This window comes from Strix uralensis, chromosome 3 (genome assembly GCF_047716275.1).
Source record: "Strix uralensis isolate ZFMK-TIS-50842 chromosome 3, bStrUra1, whole genome shotgun sequence".
Taxonomy (NCBI): domain Eukaryota; kingdom Metazoa; phylum Chordata; class Aves; order Strigiformes; family Strigidae; genus Strix; species Strix uralensis.
The window spans coordinates 7,139,164-7,158,646 of NC_133974.1; the positions used below are offsets into that span (position 1 = coordinate 7,139,164).

The window sequence follows — 19,483 nt, forward strand, 5'->3', positions numbered from 1 at the left end:
GCCGTCATTTTCATTTCTGGAGCTCAAGCCAAACATAATTTGTATTTTTCAGAAGAGTGCTTGTTGAGGGAAATCTCATGCTCAAGTCTACAGAGACCTCCCAAGCCATGTGTCCTCTCAACCCCCTAATAATGAAGGGACGGCACAGAGAAAAGGATTAATACAACATCAGTTCAGGTCTTACAGGCTGTCTTATACAGCTGGGAAGCAAAGTTCAGGAGATCCTCCAGGACCTGTGGCGCACAGTCTCATCTAGCGAGCAGCAAATCTGCCCAGGGTTCCAGAGCCAGCTTCATGCATGAAAGGCTGGATTTCAGGAGACTGCATGCTCCAGCCCTTCACCAGCAGGGACAGGTCCCACCAGTCCACCCATGACACCTCTGGGAACTGACCTCCACCATTTCAGTAACAATCCGAGCTGGAGCACCTGGAGCTTCCACCACCTACCTACTGACACAGGTATCCCAGAGATGGGCAATATTAATTTGTACACCACATGCAGTGACAAATCCTGACTGTAACAGGCTGGCTGGATTTCAACACTTGCACAGACCTTGAGGATGAAGCATCATGGGTGGAGAGCACAGCCCAAGGGCACACGCAAGTCAGACAAGAGAACTGCGGTGATGCAGCTCAATCCGCCCCTATGTTCAGATAAAAGCTCCAAATCACTGCAAACCCAGCTCTGTTCCTGAGCTCAGTCCACCTACCTCCTCCAAATATCCTCCTGACTCATGCGAAACACAGCCACAGCAGCCTATTTTTACCTCTGAGCACACACCAAGAGCCTGCATGTACAAGCAAGCCAGGATGCAGCACATCCAAACTCCAGTCGACAAGACACCATGGCTCAGCCAAACCAGCACTTAGAAATCCCAAATCCCTGACACAAATGCCTTTCCAAAAACTGAAAATTTCACCAATAAGGGGAGGTTATTGGAAACTCAACTCCTCTCCCCAAATATATTTCAGGTCATAGATGAGGAGGTTTGGAAGATGTGCAAGGTCATGTACCTGGGTCAGGGCAATCACCAGTATCAGCACAGGCTGGAGGGTGAAGGAATTGAGAGCAGCTCTCCTGAGGACTTGGAGGTACTGGTGGATGAAAAGACGGACATGAGTCCGCAATGTGCGCTCGTAGCCCAGAAAGCCAACTGTATCCTGGGCTGCATAACAAGAGTGGCCAGCGGGTCAAGGGAGGTGATTCTCCCCCTCTACTCTGCTCTGGTGAGACCCCCACCTGGAGTACTGTGCCCAGCTCTGGGGTCCTCAGCACAGAAAAGACATGGGACCTGTTAGATCAGGGCCACAAAAATGGTCACAAGGGTGGAACACCTCTCCTGTGAAGAAAGGCTGAGAGATTTGGGGTTGCTCAGCCTGGAGAAGACTCCTGGGAAACCTTGTTGCAGCCTTTCTGTACTTAAAGGGGGCTTTTAAGAAAGATGGAGAGAGACTTTTTACCAGGGCCTGTAGTGATAAGACAAGGGACAACAGTTTTAAACTGAAGGAGGTAGACTTAGATTAGATATAAGCAAGAAATTCTTTACTGTGAGGGTGGTGAGTCACTGGAACAGGTTGCCCAGAGAAGCTGTGGCTGCCCCCTCCCTGGAAGTGTTCAAGGCCAGGTTGGACGGGGCTCTGAGCAACCTGGTCTAATGAAAGATATCCCTGCCCATGGCAGGGGAGCTGGGCTAGATGATATTTGAAAGTCCTTTCCAACCCAAATCTTCCCATGAGTCTAACAAGAGCCTTTGTCTGGACAGGAGGAAAGGACACAGTTACGAAGACTTGTTAAGCAATTTGCTAGTTTTCCCATGGAGGACAGTGCTGGTATCAGACCCTCCCAGGAGCCAGTGATTCACATCCTCAGCAAGCACTGTTTGGGCAACAAACCACTAAATGGTGAGGTTTGTTTTGTTTTGTTTTAAAAAAAAGATAATCTTGCAGGGCAGGAAAGGGACTCCTGACAAACACTTCCCACACACTCTCTGGAAAATAACTCAACCAAACCAGGCAGTCAAGGAAGGTCTGTGATCAATCACACAGGGTTATGAATGTGTTTCAGATCTGGGAAATTGAGGGTCAGCACAAGACAAGACCTCCCTTCCCACTACACGCTATGTGGACGTCACCTCTATAACAGCACCTGTGGTCCAACTCTCCCAGGACCCACGCAAGCTCCTGCACACCACCACAGGATGCTCTCCCTGCGTGTCCCCCTACATTGGGGATCTGCAGAGTGGACTTGCTCTTCCTTTGGTTTAAAAGGGAATGGCTAGCTTAAGTATTTTATGTAATTATTAAATTTTAAACAGCTTTCGCAGAGTTAATCTTCATTATAACCGTCTCGGACAGCTGGTAACCCTGAGCAAGCACACTGCCACGGCCAGAGCCATATAAATATCCAGACACCTGCAGATGCCACCCCAAGGATTAAATTTGCCTCCTGCATTTCCACACCCCTCCCCCCCCCAAAAAGCTTTGGCAAGAGAGGAAGAAAAATCTGCCTTGTTATTCGAGGAGTTATGTGTGAGAGCCTTACTGATGTGAGAAATCACAGCCCTCCTGGCGCAGAAACCGGTGTTGGGTTTTTGGAAAAAGAAACCCGGGCTCGGTGTGTTTTTCTACAAGGACAACCCTCCTCTCCCTGCAGAGCTGCTCTGTCTCTGACACTCAGCCCTGTGCCTTAACAGACAGGCACAAATCCCGATCCCTTATTAAATTAAGCCAGGGGCCACCCAGGAATTTTGATCATGGATAGCTTGGGGGTTAATTTTTTTTTTTTAAAGCAGATTTGGGAGCAAACATACCAGCTTCCCAGGGCAGCTCCGCACAGCCCTGCGCACATTGCGGATAGATGGCTCATGTAGCAGCACACATTAAAAGTAATCAAGCACCGGTCTTCAGGCCTGCTAATGCAGTAAGGCTGAAGAGCAAGATATGATAAACCTGCACATGATTATGTTTCCTCCTTTCTAAGCAAAACAGATCCCTCGCTCATGTTTTCCAAGGCTCCCTTTCACCATGAAGCCTTGGTCAGCTCCTGCATACGCCCTTTGGAAACCACAGAGATTCCCAAAAGGTTGGTGAGTTTGGGGCAAACCTGAGCAAAGTTGTAAGTTAAGTAGTTTAAGGAAGATGGTTTTTTTCTAACTTCTCAGCTTTCACCCCAAAGCTCCCATGGCAGAGGTCTGTGTTGCAGATAAAATGCTGCTTCAACCCACTCTGAAGCAGAGCATTGCTCCTGTGTTGGAGCAAAGGTAGCATGAAATGCAGAGCTCCCGCACGGTCAAACAAGCTCCAGCAAGGGAACATTCCTGTTTTAAGGCTCAGCAGTACCACAGCATCCATATTCCTCACAGTGCCTGGCACATACTTGCCCCTTCCAATTTAACAGGCTCCCTTTCTGCCTGGGTCTTACTTTGCTAAGTTGGGCAGGCTGACATTAGAGGACCAGCAGTCATCTGCAGATTATTAAGATGCAGATGCCAGAAGAGAGACTGCTTTGAAAAAAAAACAAATGAACACCTTCTGCTTCTTCGTTTTGGCAGGGAGACAGACATTAATCCCTTATCTCATGCTCTGCCTGCCAGACTCTTATTAGGGTTTGCACACAAGCCCAGGGCTGCTCCTATCCAGGTGTAACCGCAATTACCAAATTATGTTAGCAGCAATGGGCACACCCGCCCTTGTGAGATGCTGCTGGCCATCTCTGCCCTACCTGTGGTCTAGGCACAACACCTTGAGGTCACCAGAGTTTGAGACTGGTGAAACTTTCAACCCCATCGCTCCTCCCCAGATCTGCAGATGTGCAGAAGAGACGGAGTCCCCAGGGGTGCGTTTCCACAGCAGCTCCTCCATCCTCGCCCTGCCTCCCAGCGTGATGCTCCTGCCACCAAGCTGCGATCTGTTCAGGAGCTGATCAAAGGGAAAACTACAGCTACAAAACAAAACCACCACACTAAGTGGCTTTCATCTCATTTACCCATACACGCATAAGGAGGTGTCCTAAAGTAGCATCCAGAATCATGCATGGACCTGTGAGCGCCATCGCTGCAGCTGGGTTTTCCTTATTTAGGATAGCAGTTGAATAAGGAGTGACACAACACCTGAGGAAGAGTATCCCCTGCTGGGTTGTTTCCACGCACTTGCTTCCCTTCATTAGGTGATGAATCTATATAAAGGATTATGGTTATGTGTGGGCTTTTTTTGGCCATGTGCTGTCTCTTTAAAAGAAAAAGAATCAAGTAATTTTACTCTGATAAGCATCTTCCAACACTAACCATAAATGAGTATCTGATTCCATGTGAGGACAAGTCTGCAGACCCAAACATCCCAATGCATACTCCCAACATACCTGCTGGTTATATTCACATGGGGATGCTTCAGAGCTGCAGTGCAGCATCAGACTCTCCAAGGTACAAGGATGTGGTCCCTCTTCAAGACCCTCAACAACTTCCTTGGGAGCAGGCCAAGCCCCAGCCTAGCCCTGGTCCTACAGCAACCGAGCTGCAAGCCAAGGACTATTCTCTATGAACTGCCAACAAAGATGATCATGGCTCCCAACATGCTGACAACTGGGAGTCCCAATAACTGAGCAACCAAGACCCTCAAATCCTGACACTCCCCATCTTTCCAGCATCATCCCTTAGCTCCCCACTCTGACCTTGAGCCATCTTCAGTAAACACTCTTCTACCTGCAGTCAAGCCTCAGCTCCATCTCGGCTGCAAACAGCTTTTGCAGAACAGTTTATTTCTCTGATTATTTAACCAGAGGCTTCCTGGCTTCGCTCTCACCACCCACTGTAATAATGTGCAATTACCAGACTTGAAGAAAAATAAAAGGGAAGTGGCATCTCATGCCAGGCCAGTGCTGCCAAGATCTGTTCTTCAGTCTTTCAACTCCCAGAAAAAAAAATAATCACCAAACTCTCTTCTTGACTCTTGGCACATCATTTCAGGCAGCTTCTTCTATACACAGATTTTACCCCAAAACATAACATTTTACACAGTCTTTGCCTTTCATCCTCTGCTACTCAATGGGTGAAAGTCAAAAGGCAACACTATCAGCAATTTCTGCAAGATGATTTCAAGCCCATCTTCACGTTTGACATAGAACGATGCCAAATTTGGCACTTCCGAGACGTTCAAGAGACAGGCTTCAACTCTCTATTTTTATTGAAAGGTTTCTGCAAGCTCAATTCCTTGCCTTTGGAAACAGTTGAAGAAAGGAAATGGCTATTTGCTAAAATAAAGGGATTGTTTAGAAGAAAGTGTTTCCAGTGTGTAGGCTGTTCTTGATCTTCTAAAAGGTACAAGGTTAAAACCACAGAGCACTATCAGCCCAGTACCCACGTCGTTCAGGCACCACGCTGATAATTTCTTTGGAAAACTTTGGCAAACTGTTTTTCCCCTTTGGATTCCCATTTGCAGGGGCTACAATGTAAGAGCCAGCTGAAGCAGCAAGAGGTCCAGCTTCTCCAACCACAGCTGTACCGTTGGTGTTGCTCTACCTTCTCAATCCTGTGTAGGTGAGACCTTGGAGTGCTCGGGAGAACCCCTGTCATGGGGATGGACACGAGGACAGACGTGGAGGTAGGCTGGTTGCTAACTCAGGCCATTAGTCATCGCAAGCTCTTCCCAGACCTCTGAACCATTTAATCCAGCGAGAATCATTGGCATTTGCCATCTTAGCTGGAACGTGTCCATGTTAAGGACACAGGCCTAGTTTTAACACCAGCCTCCCAAGCTACTGCTATTTTTAGGTTTGGGCTGTTATTTAAGGCATGTATTATAACCAGAGAGCGCACGGGGCATAGACACCTCACGGGGAAATAAGGACAAGTGAAATGCCCCATGACAACAACTGCTGTGCAGGATCGCACGCCTATCTCATCTATTTAGGCAATTCAGTATATCAAGCACCTTCGGGAACTGGGCAAGAGTTTGAACCACTGTTTCCACCCTAAAATCCTCCTCTCTTGGGAAGCAGCCCAACCACAGCGAGATGTCTTTGCTCCAGCACCAAACAGTGCTAATGCCACCCTGACCACACTTTACCTGGAACTGATGGGCTTGAGGCAATCAGTAATAAAATACTTCAACCAGGCAAAGCCTTGGATGTCTGTCTGGCACCACAGAAGGCTTGAGAGGTGCCGGAGTGAGGTCAGCTGCCCAAACACAGCTCCTTGAGCAGAGGCTGCAGCACCGACGTCAGACCCAGTCTTCCCTTTCAAAGGTTAAAGCTGTTTACTGAAAGGATTAGGAGGGAGGAGATAGTAAACTAGAAGGAAGTGAGGGAGACTGTGCGCAACAACTACGTACATAGGCTTTGCCCCGACAATAAACACTCCCCAACCCCTTGTTGGCGTGGCCAGCCAACATATAGGTGGGGAGGTCATATGAATGCGGGTGCACTGCCAGCACCAGACTCTGGGGCTTCACCCCCAGCCTCAGAAAATGACTTAAACCTAATTGCTTGCCCTCCACACCCCTTGTACAACCACAAACCAGGCTGCCACCTGAAGACCTGAGAAGCAACTGTGGTCCTCACACCTATGGAGGCTTTGCTCTGGCTGCCTATCATGGAGGGATCTGCACTAGCAGCACAGGAGGGGAAAGATTTCTTTGCAACTGCTTGAAGTTTGTTCCTGGCCATATTCACGCTCGTTTGAAATACTGCTTCAGGATGAAGCATGATTTGGGTACAAACACTGCTAGAACAGCAGAAAGCTAAGCCATGACGCTGCAGCTCTGCAGTACATCTTAGCTGTACAGCCAGTTATTAAGTAAAAGGTCAATTCCTCTATGGCACTACATCTTCTCTTGTTTCAAGTAAACAGTCTTAAGAGCCAGACGTTTCAATAGGAAAACCAAAGAGGGATTTATACACCACTGTGGAGGAGAACAATTTCCAAATCTGACATGACAGAGCACCACCACCATGTAAGAACTAATGAGCAAGGCCCTTCCAGCTAACACAACACGATTTAGGCAACACCAGAGCTGCACTCAAAGCAAGACAAAACATTAATTGGTTTGCGCTCGTCTGTCTGCCTTCATAGCACGAAGTTCAACTGAGGACATTCAGTGACAGGAGGAAGTCATGAAGCCACCCGTGCCAACACGGAACCAGCGTGACTATTGCAAGAATGACTGGGAGGGATGTGCAAAACTACCCAGCCAGGAGCCCAGACTAACAGGGCAGTTTGTCTCCAGACCTGATAGACCTGGTCAGATACTGGGCCAGTTTATCATCTAAACGTGGTTTTGTTGTTACATTCAGCTTATTCCCAAGACAAGGCAAAAACTTAGCAAATACCTTTGTGAATGTGATGCACTAACTGAATTCAGCTGTTAAAGGATGACAGACAAGACTGGAACAACTCACCTTGAGAAGCACAGGATGCACCATGAATAATGCTGTCCCCCAAAGGACGACAAGATCTGGGAGGTGGGGTTATACCCAAATGGGCTAACACAGCCTCACTGCTCACCATGTATCACCTTCTCTTACGTGCACTGTTTCTTTAACGTGAATCATGCTTGGTGGCCAAACACACAGCACTGCCCACAAAGGCAGCTCTAACGTGGCCTCCAGGAGAAGGACCAGCTGCAGTACGGGCATTTATTTCTGCACAGTGTCTGAAACACCCATTTAGAAACCAGAGCTGCACCTGCTCAAAGCAACTTGGTCTTGTCCCTGCACTTGAGCACTCCCTGCCCTATACAAAGTCAGCTCCTGCTCTAAGATGCTTCATAAAACAGGAGAGAGTCAGAAATTCAACCAACTGAAATTAAGGTCTTGGGGAAAAAAGTTACTACAAGTTAGTAACAGCCAGCTGCTTTTGGTCAATGAACCATGGTCAAAGCCACGTAGTATTTCTGGTAGTGCCCACAAATAAGGACATCTAGTAACGTTCTGAAACCCCATTGCAGATCACTCACCATAGCCTCAAGGACCATGCTTCAGGTACAGATTTTAGAGACAATGGAGTGCAGGGGTTACTGGAAAAAGTTATCACAAACAGAAGAAAGCTCAAGGAACTGTACCGCAAGAATTCAAGAGAGTTAAAAAAAACCTGATAAGTAGCACAAACAGAAGGCACAAAACTAATTCCAACAAGACCTTTTGTTTCTATAAATGCATTAATGAAGGCAAACAAAGTATAGGTCTATTAATCGGCACAAAAGAGAAGAGAGTACATGACAGAAGACGCCCTACTCAAAGCCTTCTTTGCTTTGTACTTAAGCACTCATGGATGACTTTCATCAAGGACTGATCTCTCTTAAACCTTCCGATCTTTTTTCAATCCATTCTTTGTTTGGCCCCTCTTGTTAAATGTGCTTTTCTAAAGGTTAACTGAACGGATGTTTAAGGTTGAGCAACCTCAACCCAAAGAAAGGACTCGTCAGTGCTGTTTGCACAGGAAAAGGGGAGTGTCAGAATTGCCACTGTAGCTTTGCAGAGGAAGAACCATACATCCTACTAGGGAGATCATGGCTGCTCGGTGTTCACATTCATGACACCATTAATTTATCATTGATTTTTACAAATTTCAATTTAATGACCACAACAGGTCATCTTTAAAGTCTCGTCAAAAAGCTGACAGCAAGTCAAAATGAACCAAAAGAACAGAAAACACTACAAAGCAGAGCCTCCAGGAAGACCCGACAATACTCATGGAGCTGTACGCCTCCACGACACAGACTTTAAGGACAACCTTCCTGGCTCCAGCATGGGCGAAGGGCTGGGGACACAAGCCAGCAGTCAGGATTTAGGGCTAAGAACCTGAAATTGAGGCGCTGCCAAGAGGCGGGTAATGACTCAGTCTTCCAGAAACAGACAGGGTGAGGGGAAAAAGGACAACATGAAAGACAACCAGACCCACGCCTGAGTCACCGAGAAAATAAGGAGAGTGCAAAACAGAAAAGTGGGAAGGAGGGGGCGGGGGGGGGAAATAAGAAGGCGCCTTCATTCAAGATCCTTCTATCAAGGATGGGTGAGAAGGAGAAGGAGAAGGAGAGGAGCTAGGGCAAGCAGGTGACATTCGCTCAATTAACCCTTCCTTCAGGAGCAGGGACACACCATGGGAACAGCAAGGGGGAGAATCCAAGGACAGAGAAACACCTGAGGAACCAGTATATGGACTTTGTCCTTGCTACAAAACCCAGCACGTCAGAAAAGCAACTGGTCACTGGACATGGGGGGCAGCCCCTCCAAAGCACCATGTGGGATGGTAGAGAGGACAGTACCCCCCGCGGCCCCCAGTCGCTCCTGCTCACCGTGCCCGTTGCAGTAATAGATCCACTTCTCCCTGTTCTGCGTTGGGGTGGTGGACTTTTTCATAATAGCTTTTTCCACAATGGCACTGGGATCTTGCCTGGGTCCCTTCTTCAGAGTCCGTGAGCTCTTCCTGACACTGCAGACAACGATAACCACCAGGACCAGCAGCAGGAACAGGACAATCATCCACGGCAAGTGTTCGTTGATGTCAAAGTGCTGGTGGCTGTTCTGCGGACCTCGCCGGGGGGGCCTGTATGGGACGCTGGACTTCTCACCCCCCACCATCTCCAGCGACGGCTGCTTCTCCAGTGCTTGGCTGGTCTGCTTGTGCCGGTAGCTCTGTGCCTGGCCGGTGGTGCTGGAGCCTGTGAGGATCCCACCAGCGCCATCCGTTTCGTTGGACGAGGTTTCGTTGTAGTAGCCTGCCGGCTCTGCCATGCTGCTGGACGCGCGTGGTGCTGGAGAGGGGACAAAATCAGGAACTGAAGAGTTCAGACCTGTAAAAGGAGAGGCGAGTTCAGTGTCACGGCACCGGAGACGCGATACGGCATCGCATCACAGTCTAAGACCTGCCTGAGCATCTGCTTGGCCAGCAGACAGAAACCCAATGCCAAGCAGCGAGAAAGGGAATAGGTGAAGTTGAGGTTTGGCTCTGGGAACAGATGGGTACAGTTACAGAGGTAGGTTCAAGGTAAAAATGACCCTTGTTGGTTAAGGCTGTTGGCAGCTCATTAAAGAAAAGATGAGTTAAAGGCATGTTGTCAATCTGTGTTTGCCTCATATTCAGTATTTCCCAGAAAACCTACAACTATCAGGGAGTTGTTTTTTCTTTCTTAGGTTTATGAACATTAATTTTACTCCAATTGTGGAATTTAGCATTTGGGCTAGAAATACAGGACAATTTGGAGGCTTAGTATCTCTCTACTGTGTTTTGTTAAGGAAGCACAAACTTTTTTATCAGCACTGCAAGCAGCTGTGGATGCATCAGCTACAAAACAGGTTTCTGAAGCAACAAAAGAAAGCAAACCTCCCCCTAAGAGCTACTTTCCATCTTTATTGAGTTTTCTTATCGACCAACAGCTCTCAGGTCCCAGCCAGATGCATGACCAAAGCTGGCTGAGAAGAGGAAGGGCTGTTATGGCAAAAACTGGAGCTTACTTTAGAAACTCAGCTTTTGAAGATTATGTCTCAACCCAGCTGAGCCAGAGAGTGGGTGTAACTATCTGTAACCTGACTTTGCCTCTGTCTTGGTTACCCAAAACACTCTGACCAGGATACAAACAGGGAAAACACTTTAACTTTTACCTAATTGTCTACAGTTGATTTCAAAGTTCAGGGAACACCCTTGTGTGCTCTCCCAGTGATACACAAACATGGTATCAAACTTTGAGACATAACAAAGGATAAGGACTGGGAGTCTACCACTGTCAACACTTCCCTGCTATTGCATTCACCAGCTCAGGTGTACAGGCCACCAGAAGTTGCATTTTTTTAATAAAATGCCTCATTTGAGACACTGTAAGTAGGCTGCTTTCCAGGGAGTGCTGAGCATCACCTCAGATGGGGTCCCACAGCACCACTGCAATCAGCCATGGCTAAAACATCTCCATAAAGACTGGGATCGTATATCATTTCCAATTAAATAAGAGAATAGGGAATTTAACTTGGTTCTCCTCACCAGTGATAACTAACAGAAATCTTAGAGGTTAAAGAAAAAAATTTATGGCACAGCCTAGATTCCTGGCGGGCTGTTTTGGCAACGTTTCCCATTCCAGCTGATATGCTGGCACAGTATGGGGCAAAACGCAGCAAAGAAAGCATGGGCAGGAAAGGAGTCTGGTGGAGCAAAGCTCCTCTCCTGTCGGGGTTTTCCTGCTGCACCCTGCTCAAGTTTGCCACGTATGCACAAAGACTTGTGCCAGCACAACACACAGATGGGAAAAGCAGCTGGGGAACGTGATGTCCTTTCAGTCCAAACAGTAGGACAGCCAGGAGTACAATCACGACTATAGTCCCAGTGAAAATGTTATTAAGCGTGGTTTAACACAAGTGAGGACAACCTGATGCACCCCAGAGCTGCCTCCTGGCCAAGAAACAAAAGCACCACCCACACTTTGGAGCAGGTTGCTCTTCAAGAGCCTAAAGTCAACCCTGAACACAGCAGGAACACAATCCCACAACCAAAACCACATCTGTTTCAGTGGTGGACATTACCTTTGGGAAGATGAGCAGTTGGTGGAACTTCATAGGGCTCTTCACCTGCTTCAGTGCTTGATGAAGTCAAGGATGTGTTCGGAAGAGACGCTGGAGAACCACAGACGTTGTCACTCTCCTTCGTCCCAGGCTTGACGACCACCATGTTTTTCCCAAAGCAGTCAGTGTATGTTTTGCACTTCATCACACTAGAAGGCACATCAGAAAAGGTACCACGAGGGCACGGCTTGCACCTAACGTCTTCTGTCTCAGTTCCTTTCTTGCGGACACCCCAGCCGACCGGGCACACCGTGTAAGGGACACAGGTATCGTTCGTCTGAAACGTACCAGACAGGCAAGTGCACTCGCGGTCAGTCAAGGCAGTACAATGAGTTTTCTCAATCATTGGCAGTTCACAGGGTTTTCTACAAGGGTGGCATCGCTCTATGCCATTTTCATGCTTCGTAAAAGTCCCATCTGGACAAGGGCTGCACTCTCTTAAGGTACTCTTCGTACAATGTTTAGACACATAGGTTCCTGCAGGACATTTGTCGCAGATCAGCTCTTTGTTGGTGGCACGGTCCAAGTGGCGGTACTTGCCAGGGGAGAGGCTGATGGCATTCTGCTCGGAGGTCAGCTTCGACTGACCATCAGCGGTGCCAAGGAGCATGAGCAGCTGGAAGACAGGCAGGAGGTATTAGTCAACAACAGTGCATGACCGGAGCCCTCCCTGCCAGCGATCCCTTGCAGGATCACAAGGGATGTCCCAAAGCCGTGGGACCACAGAGTTGTTTCTACACCCAGGGGTGGGAGCTCAGCAAGGTCAGGGTGGAAGAGAACCAGTGCAGACAGCAGCACACTCTCCGGACACATCCCCAGCTATGATTATAATTCCTTAAATTTGACACCACGCTTCTCAGCGAGACTAAGCATCATTTACACTGCAACCCTGCCATGGCGGTAAATACTGCTAATTGTGTTTCAGCAGTATGTGCTACCTGGCCACCCCAGGAGAATTCAGACCAGCTTTGCATTTCAGGGCTGAGAGGCTCCAGCACAAGCCAGGCGCTTGCCAAGAAGACAAAACACACATGCAGGTGGCAGCTCTGACCTGTAAAACTTTCTTCCTCTGTATTTATTAATTTGCACTTGTTCAAACAGTTGCCTTTCTAAATAACACAAACCAGGATGAAATCCAGGCTAGCGGGCATTACCGGACTATTTCTCAGCTCCTCTGCACTTTCATGATTTTTTTATGACCCTGCACAAGCGTAGGGTTTGGTGAGACCTCAAGGGATGTTCTGCCTCGAGACTCCAACCACATCTCAACCCACTTTAAACCAGATGCGTTGGCAACAGAAGAGAAAACCTGATGCTATTTTTAAGCTCTTTGAGGAACTCTGCTGTAACTCAGTTCCTCATTGCATCAGATACAGGTAAAAGGTCTCCAGTTTTTAGACACTGAACTGCACCCAGTTGGGCTTGGCTAGATGGCTGCTACAAATCTGTTTACCTATTTCCAATCCCAGGGCTTTATTCCCTTAATTCCTTTGCATTGAGGCTGCTCCATGGCCAAAAGAACCTCCATCTACCAAGCAGGATCTCCTCTTCCTCCAGGAGACCTCCGGTCCCTGGATTTAATGTCAGTTATGCCAGCAGAGATAAGACAGCAAGAACAAAAGATGTATCAGAAGAAAGGCTGACACAACCTCATATAACATGCAAAGCAATAGAAAAAACATTTTCAAACAGCTTCAGGCTGAGTTAGGAGGGAGACAGAACAATGAGCCAACGTTACCTTGAATTTCCAAAGGTGCTTTCCTACACTGAAGGTAAGAAGACCAGAGACCCTAACACTTTTCAACTGCACAGCCAGGCACATAGATCACTCGGCTATGTTACACAAGCCCTCGCCTCTTGCTCTGCTACCTATTCCAGGCTATCAGCCAGCAAGAATACATTCAGAAGAAAAAAAAAAACAGCCTCCCAACAACATGACTCTGCAGAAGGCACATCGCGGCAGAGCCGCAAGCTGCGCCGCGTCATTTTTGGTGCAGTCTCTTGCTTCCTGGAAACACACAGCACATTTCTGTTTCACCTGCTAAATAATTTACGGCTTGGGATTTGTACAAAACACTTCAATTTTTTTTATTTTTTTTATTTTTTTTTTTCCCCTGAAGCAGCAATTACAGAGCAGGCAGAAGCAGGTAAACCCGCAGGAGTTGACAAAGATCCTGCAGCGGCCAGGCTAATTACAGCACGTCAAATTAAAAAGCGGGGCTGCCCTGGCAGGCAGCAAAGGTTTACAGGATGCATTTTATTTTTCCCCTCCCCTAAGACATGATTTAACGAAGTGCTTAGCTGGCTCTAAGGAAACCTGCCGCCCGTAATCTCCATGACGCAACCCTGCATTAGCAAACCAGATGAAGCAGGATCCGGCCTCTTGAGGTTGCGTGGGGGGGTCACCCGTGTTACTCATCCTCCTCCCTATGCTGACACTGAGCGGGACAGGGTGTCAGGAGAAGCAGGACAGGCAGCAGCTCTCCTGCCTTGCCAGCGATGAGCTGTGTGCTGCCGTCTCAGATCCTGATTTCTCCCTCTTCATCAAGCCAGACCTCAGGAAACCCACGGACAACCCTGCTACAGGCACGTGCCACCGGTCCCCCCTTGCTCTCCCTTTCCTTCCCATCTCCGGGATCTTTCCATCACTCATCCAAGTAACTAAAGTCAGTGGGACCTGCACTACTGCAACAGCACCAGGGTGGGGTTTTTTTTTGGTTTGGTTTTGTTGTTTGTTTTTTTTTTTTCCAAACCCTATCCTCAGCAAAGTGGCACTGGCACTTTTGCACATCTCCAGATCTTCAGCTGCACATGCACTTCCAAGCTTAGGGACAACAGCAAGTCCCTGTGGGGGAAGGATAAGCAGCACTGAGAATTTGCTATTTATTCAGATTGGCACTTCTGGTCCCTAAAAAAAAAACTCAGCTGCTCAGCTTCTGCGGTTGGGACCACTCAGATCTGATAGAGAGCCAGGAGCAAGAAGACATCTTCAACAAAAAAGGGTGTCTGCTGGTTTGGTCCCTCATCCTCAGGGCTGCCCAGCAGCACACAAAACTATAGACTTTTCTGGCTGGTACACCCAGTTTCAGTGGCAAAAGCAACAGAGTAATGAAGTGGGCTCTGCTTAGCCGCTGGATTTCAGTTCATTACTCCAACACCAAAGAAAGTGTATAGGGTAACAAAAAAACACATAAAAAAAGGAACGGGTGCAAGACAACACTAAAGAGCAGATTTGGTTTCAAGCAGTTTCGGTGCTGCTCTCTGTGCCCAATGCAGGAGTAGCTCTCAACACCAAAGCCAAAAGGGTCAAGCGGGACAGGGTGGCCACAATCCCAAAGAGCATCCCCAACTCAGCACCAACGCCCTGCACCGCACAGGCAAAGGCACTTCCCAGCCACCTTCACCCATTCCAACACATGGAGGTTTTATGGTATGAGGAAAGCAGATCAGGCTTGGGAACGCTCCCATTTTCACCTCCCCATATCAGGGAAATGGCTCAGACAAGGGGACCTTTGTGCTTAGCTGCAAACAAACCCGCGAGCCAGCAGCATCCCACAGCTGACGTGGGCATGACCCACCTTACCACCTCCCAGCTAGATGACTCCATCCCAATGACATCCATGCCATGCCTCCATCACCCTCTTAAATAACTGCATGCTGCAGGAGAGACCTGATGAGCAATTTGCACTAATTTACCCTAGAATAGCTTTTAGGGGGCCACAAACTTCCTGGGCACGTGGCAGAGGGGATGCAGCTGGGAACACAACGGCTCCTCTGGGACTCAAAACACCAGCAGAAAGTTGGATCAACAAGCATTTGTGTCCCAAAACAGGGTGACACCTTAAGACAGTCAATCTTAGGTTGTGTACAGTGCTGCCCTGCTGCCAGCCCTGCACGGAAGCAGTGACAAACCTAAAAAATAAAAAAGGAAAAAAAGACAAAAGCCAGCTAAACGCAGGGCACTTGACGCTGCTAGAAAAGTGCGGGAGCAGAGAGCTGTAAGCAAGCAAAGACTGACAGTGCTAAACTGATACTCTGGGAACTGTTTCCAAGCAAAACCAGGAGAATTTGGTAGAAATGGCAGCTGGCTCCATGGCGATGCCTTGGCACAGGTCAGGGATGGGCTGCACAGCCCACCCCCCTTCCTGAAGGTCAGCTGCACCCTCCGCCAACCAGCACTGGGAAGTTGCTTGTTACATTAAAGGAGGAAAAAAAAAAAACTATAAAACAAACCCAGAAAGACCGGTCTGGAAGTTTTATGGTAACTTCACAGACAGGAGGAGCCCACCTCCTGTCCAGCTCACTGTAAAAAGGATCAAGTTACTCACTCCGAAAAAAGTTGCCTGTGAGCGGAGTATCGAAGAGCAAAGCAAGTTTCCGTTTCTTGCAACACGACCAGCTGGTTTGGGGTTTGTGAAACCGAGAGTCCAGGGCTTACCCTGCTTAGCAGTCCCTTTGCTACATCTCGAGAGCAAAACGCTGGCAGCCGAGCGTGCCAAAACAGCAGCACCAGCTGGCACATCTGGTCCCCACAAAGGAAAACCCAGCAGCTATTCCTGCAGCCAGCGCTGACCAGAGCCCATGAGCATCCCTAGCAGCCACAGTTTTGCTCCAAGCAGAGGAAATCCCCCAGGCTCCTGAAAGCCCCGAGTCTAAGCAAGGTGACATCGTGCCTATTCAAGGCGAGGGCATTGGGGGAGATGGTAGAAACTACCTTGCGGCAGCTGGCGGGTGCCCAAAGCCCACGGCAAGCCAGGGAAACCACAGCCAACATCAGCCTTACACAGCCACTGCCGAGCAGCTACGGCTCAAAAACCAAGCAGCCGTCGCTGAAAAACCAAGCGGCCGGGCGGATCCGAGTTTGCCGCACCAGTGAGAGATCCACCAAGTATTGATGTGAACGTACTTCCATCACATTGGAAAGCCATTAACTCCTTGTGGGGCCAAAGGGAGTTGCCCAAATTTTTGAAGATGATGATGTCGGATGAAGAAACCCTGGCCAATGGCCAAGAGAGCATCCTGCCAGCTCACGAGCAAATGGGAATTTTGTCCTGTGGCTCTTTCGCTCGTATGATCAACACGGACAGAGGTTTGAGTACATGCACGCACAAGCAGTACACACACACATTTGCTCTCAGCTTCATTTTGCAAAATTGCTGTTTTATTTCCCTACACCTAAAGGTCTTTCCCCCCCGCCCCGCCCCTCTTCCCTCTACACCCGCCATTCCCGACTGACCTCCAGGATCCCAGCTGGAGCTCCATATCTCAAGCTCCCCCTCAGCATCTCATCTTCCAGGCACACAGCAGCACTCGCCTCTCCCAGCGGGAACCCGGCGCTCGGGAGCACCCAGCCAGCACCATGCACGGACCCGGGCTGCTCCGCAAAGTTACCCTTCGCCTTCAAAGCGACAAGGCTGTTTCCCCACTAATGCTCTCCCAGCTTTAGATTATTTTTTGTTTACTCGGATTCCTGTCGAGCCAGCACCAGCTTGCTAAGACCCACCTTGAGTTCAAGAGCAAGTGCACTCCTCGGTTACACAACCCAGCCGCAGCAGCTGCGGCGTGCGCCTGACACACCGAATTACCGTCTCTCCCCAAAAAGACAGGATGTAGCCCCAAAGCGCTGATGGGGAAGGGCCCTACCTGGGAAGGGAAACCTGAAGGTGAACTCACCGGAAAACGTTGCCCGGTTAAGTCAGGGCAGCTGCCTGCAAGCAGCGGCGGTGAATGGCAAGAGAAGCAGCTGGGATGGATGGACGGACGGACAAACTGACCCCAACCCCGTGCCGAGCTTCGGGAGCGGGGGCAGGGGGGCGAAGCAAGGATCGCTCACACCTCGAGGGGCGGCACAGCCCTGGATGAAGCCTCCGGAGAGGACGCGGCCCTTTGCCCGCCTGCAGTAACACGGGGATGGAGAGGATGGGGGGGGGGGGGGCGGTAATCTCACCCAGCCAGTGCCCGCTGCCAGGGCTGGGGGTGCAGGGGCCGGCGCGGGCAGTACCCCCCGGGGAAGGCACAGGGGAGCCCCGCACACCCCACGGCGCCGCGGAGAGGGGACACCAGGACACCCAAATACACGCATATCCCCCCCACCAGGCATGCAGGAGGGGCGTGCAGGCAGCCTCGCACTGCAGCATATCCCCCCACCCCCGCGGATCTTACGCGGGCGGCGCCGCTGCGCCCGCAGGGACGGAGCGACACCAACTCCCCCCCCCCCCCCAAACACTCACCGTGAGGAAGGTGGCGGCGCTCCGGCACGCCGCGGCGGCCCCCATGGTGGCGGCCGGGGCCGGGGCCGCCGCGCAGCGCTGCGGGCGAGGCGCTGCCCGTCCAGCCGCGCTGCCTTACGCGGCGGGGCGGGGGGCCGGCGGCGGCCGGGGGTGGGGGGGGGGTGGGGGGGGGCAGGCGCCCATGGCGGCGGGCCGGGGCCGGGGCCGGGCCGGGCGGGGCGGGGCGGGGGCCCAGCCGCCCGCCGCGCTCCCACCTGCCTGCGGGGCCGCCGGCTGCGCACTGCCGCGGCGGGGCGGCGCGCACGTGGGGCGGCGCGGCGGGGCGGGGCGGCCTTTGTGGCGTCACCCGGCCGCGCAAGACAAACGCACAAGGGCGCCCCCCCCCGCGCAGCGCCGCGCAGCGCGCACCCCTCCCACCCCCACCACCTCCACCCCCACATATTCCCTCCGCGGCCGCGTAAGGCTGCCTGGAAGCTCCGCAGCGCGATGCAGCACCGCGTGTCCCGTCCCGTTCCTCCCCCCCCTTCACATTCACCCAAGCAGCCTGCGCGGCTCTCCGCGCCGGCGGATCCCCCACCCACACCCCGCCCGGCTGCTTCAGGCTGGTGACCCGCCGTCCGCGGGGTGTGCGAGGCTCACAGAGTCACAGAGTCACAGAATCATCGAGGTTGGAAAAGACCTTGAGGATCATCCAGTCCAACCATGAACCTCACACTGACAGTTCCCAACCACACCAGATCCCTCAGCGCTATGTCGACCCGACTCCTGAGCACCTCCAGGGATGGGGACTCCACCACTGCCCTGGGCAGCCCATTCCAACGCCCAACAACCCCTTCTGGAAAGAAATACTTCCTAATATCCAGTCTAACCCTTCCCTGGCGCAACTTGAGTCCATTCTCTCTTGTCCTATCACTTGTTCCTTGGTTCCAGAAGCTCATCCCCAGCTCTCTGCAACCTCCTTTCAGACAGCTGTAGAGGGCGATGAGGTCTCCCCTCAGCCTCCTCTTCTCCAGACTAAACCCCCCCAGTTCCCTCAGTCGCTCCCCGTCAGACCTGTGCTCCAGACCCTGCACCAGCTTCGTTGCCCTTCTCTGGACACGCTCCAGTCATTCAATGACCTTTTTGTAGTGAGGGGCCCAAAACTGAACACAGTAATCGAGGTGCGGACCCTGCCAGAGGGAGCGTCCAGCTCCACCACCCCAAATCCATCCTTGTGCCGAGCATTGAGGCGTTGGGCACATGTAGAAGAGGGGCCCTACGTGGCATCGCTGCACGTGCTGCCCAGCCTTCCAGCCAGGGGTGACCCTCTCCCACCCACCTGGGACCCCAGAGGTGGAAGCGCTGTGCAGGATGGTGAAGGAAGTGAAATGGTTTTGCGTCAGCTCTGCCCCGTGTTGCTTTAGCGTCCCCCTCCGTCGTCCTCCCTAAAAACGGGGTAGGAGTAGTTTCTCTTCCCATGGTAGTTTTGCTCAAGTGAGCTCAGCCATCCTAAGGCTGCGAGCATGTAGAAATTGCAGGGCGGTGAGTGTTCAGCAGCAACAAATTTTGGGGTGGGATTTCTAGACTCTTTTTTTTTCTTGTTCTTCAACATCAGACTAGATATAGGAAGAAATTTTTGTACAATGAGGGTGGCGAAACACAGGCACATGGTGCCCAGAGATGCAGTAGATGCTCCATCCCTGGACACATTCAAGGTCATGTTGGATGGGGCTCT

At 50.7% G+C, this 19,483-nt stretch overlaps 1 protein-coding gene across 5 annotated transcripts in view; it reads right to left on the reverse strand.

Annotated features, from left to right (window-relative positions):
* Positions 1–17,924, reverse strand: part of TNFRSF21 (TNF receptor superfamily member 21) — a 34,667-nt gene extending 16,743 nt beyond the window's left edge. For 2 of the 5 annotated variants that reach the window (XM_074861436.1, XM_074861432.1), the window contains exons 1-3: positions 13,278–13,371; positions 11,501–12,155; positions 9,286–9,783 (exon numbers count right to left, since the gene is read on the reverse strand). In XM_074861436.1, the coding sequence (XP_074717537.1) occupies positions 9,286–9,783; positions 11,501–12,155; positions 13,278–13,361 (1,237 nt within the window). In that variant the 5' untranslated portion in view covers positions 13,362–13,371. Of the gene's footprint in view, positions 1–9,285; positions 9,784–11,500; positions 12,156–13,277; positions 13,372–16,775; positions 16,935–17,769 lie in introns of those variants that run through there. The other 3 variants (XM_074861434.1, XM_074861433.1, XM_074861435.1) reach the window with 3 other exon arrangements.
* Positions 17,925–19,483: the final 1,559 nt, after the last annotated feature.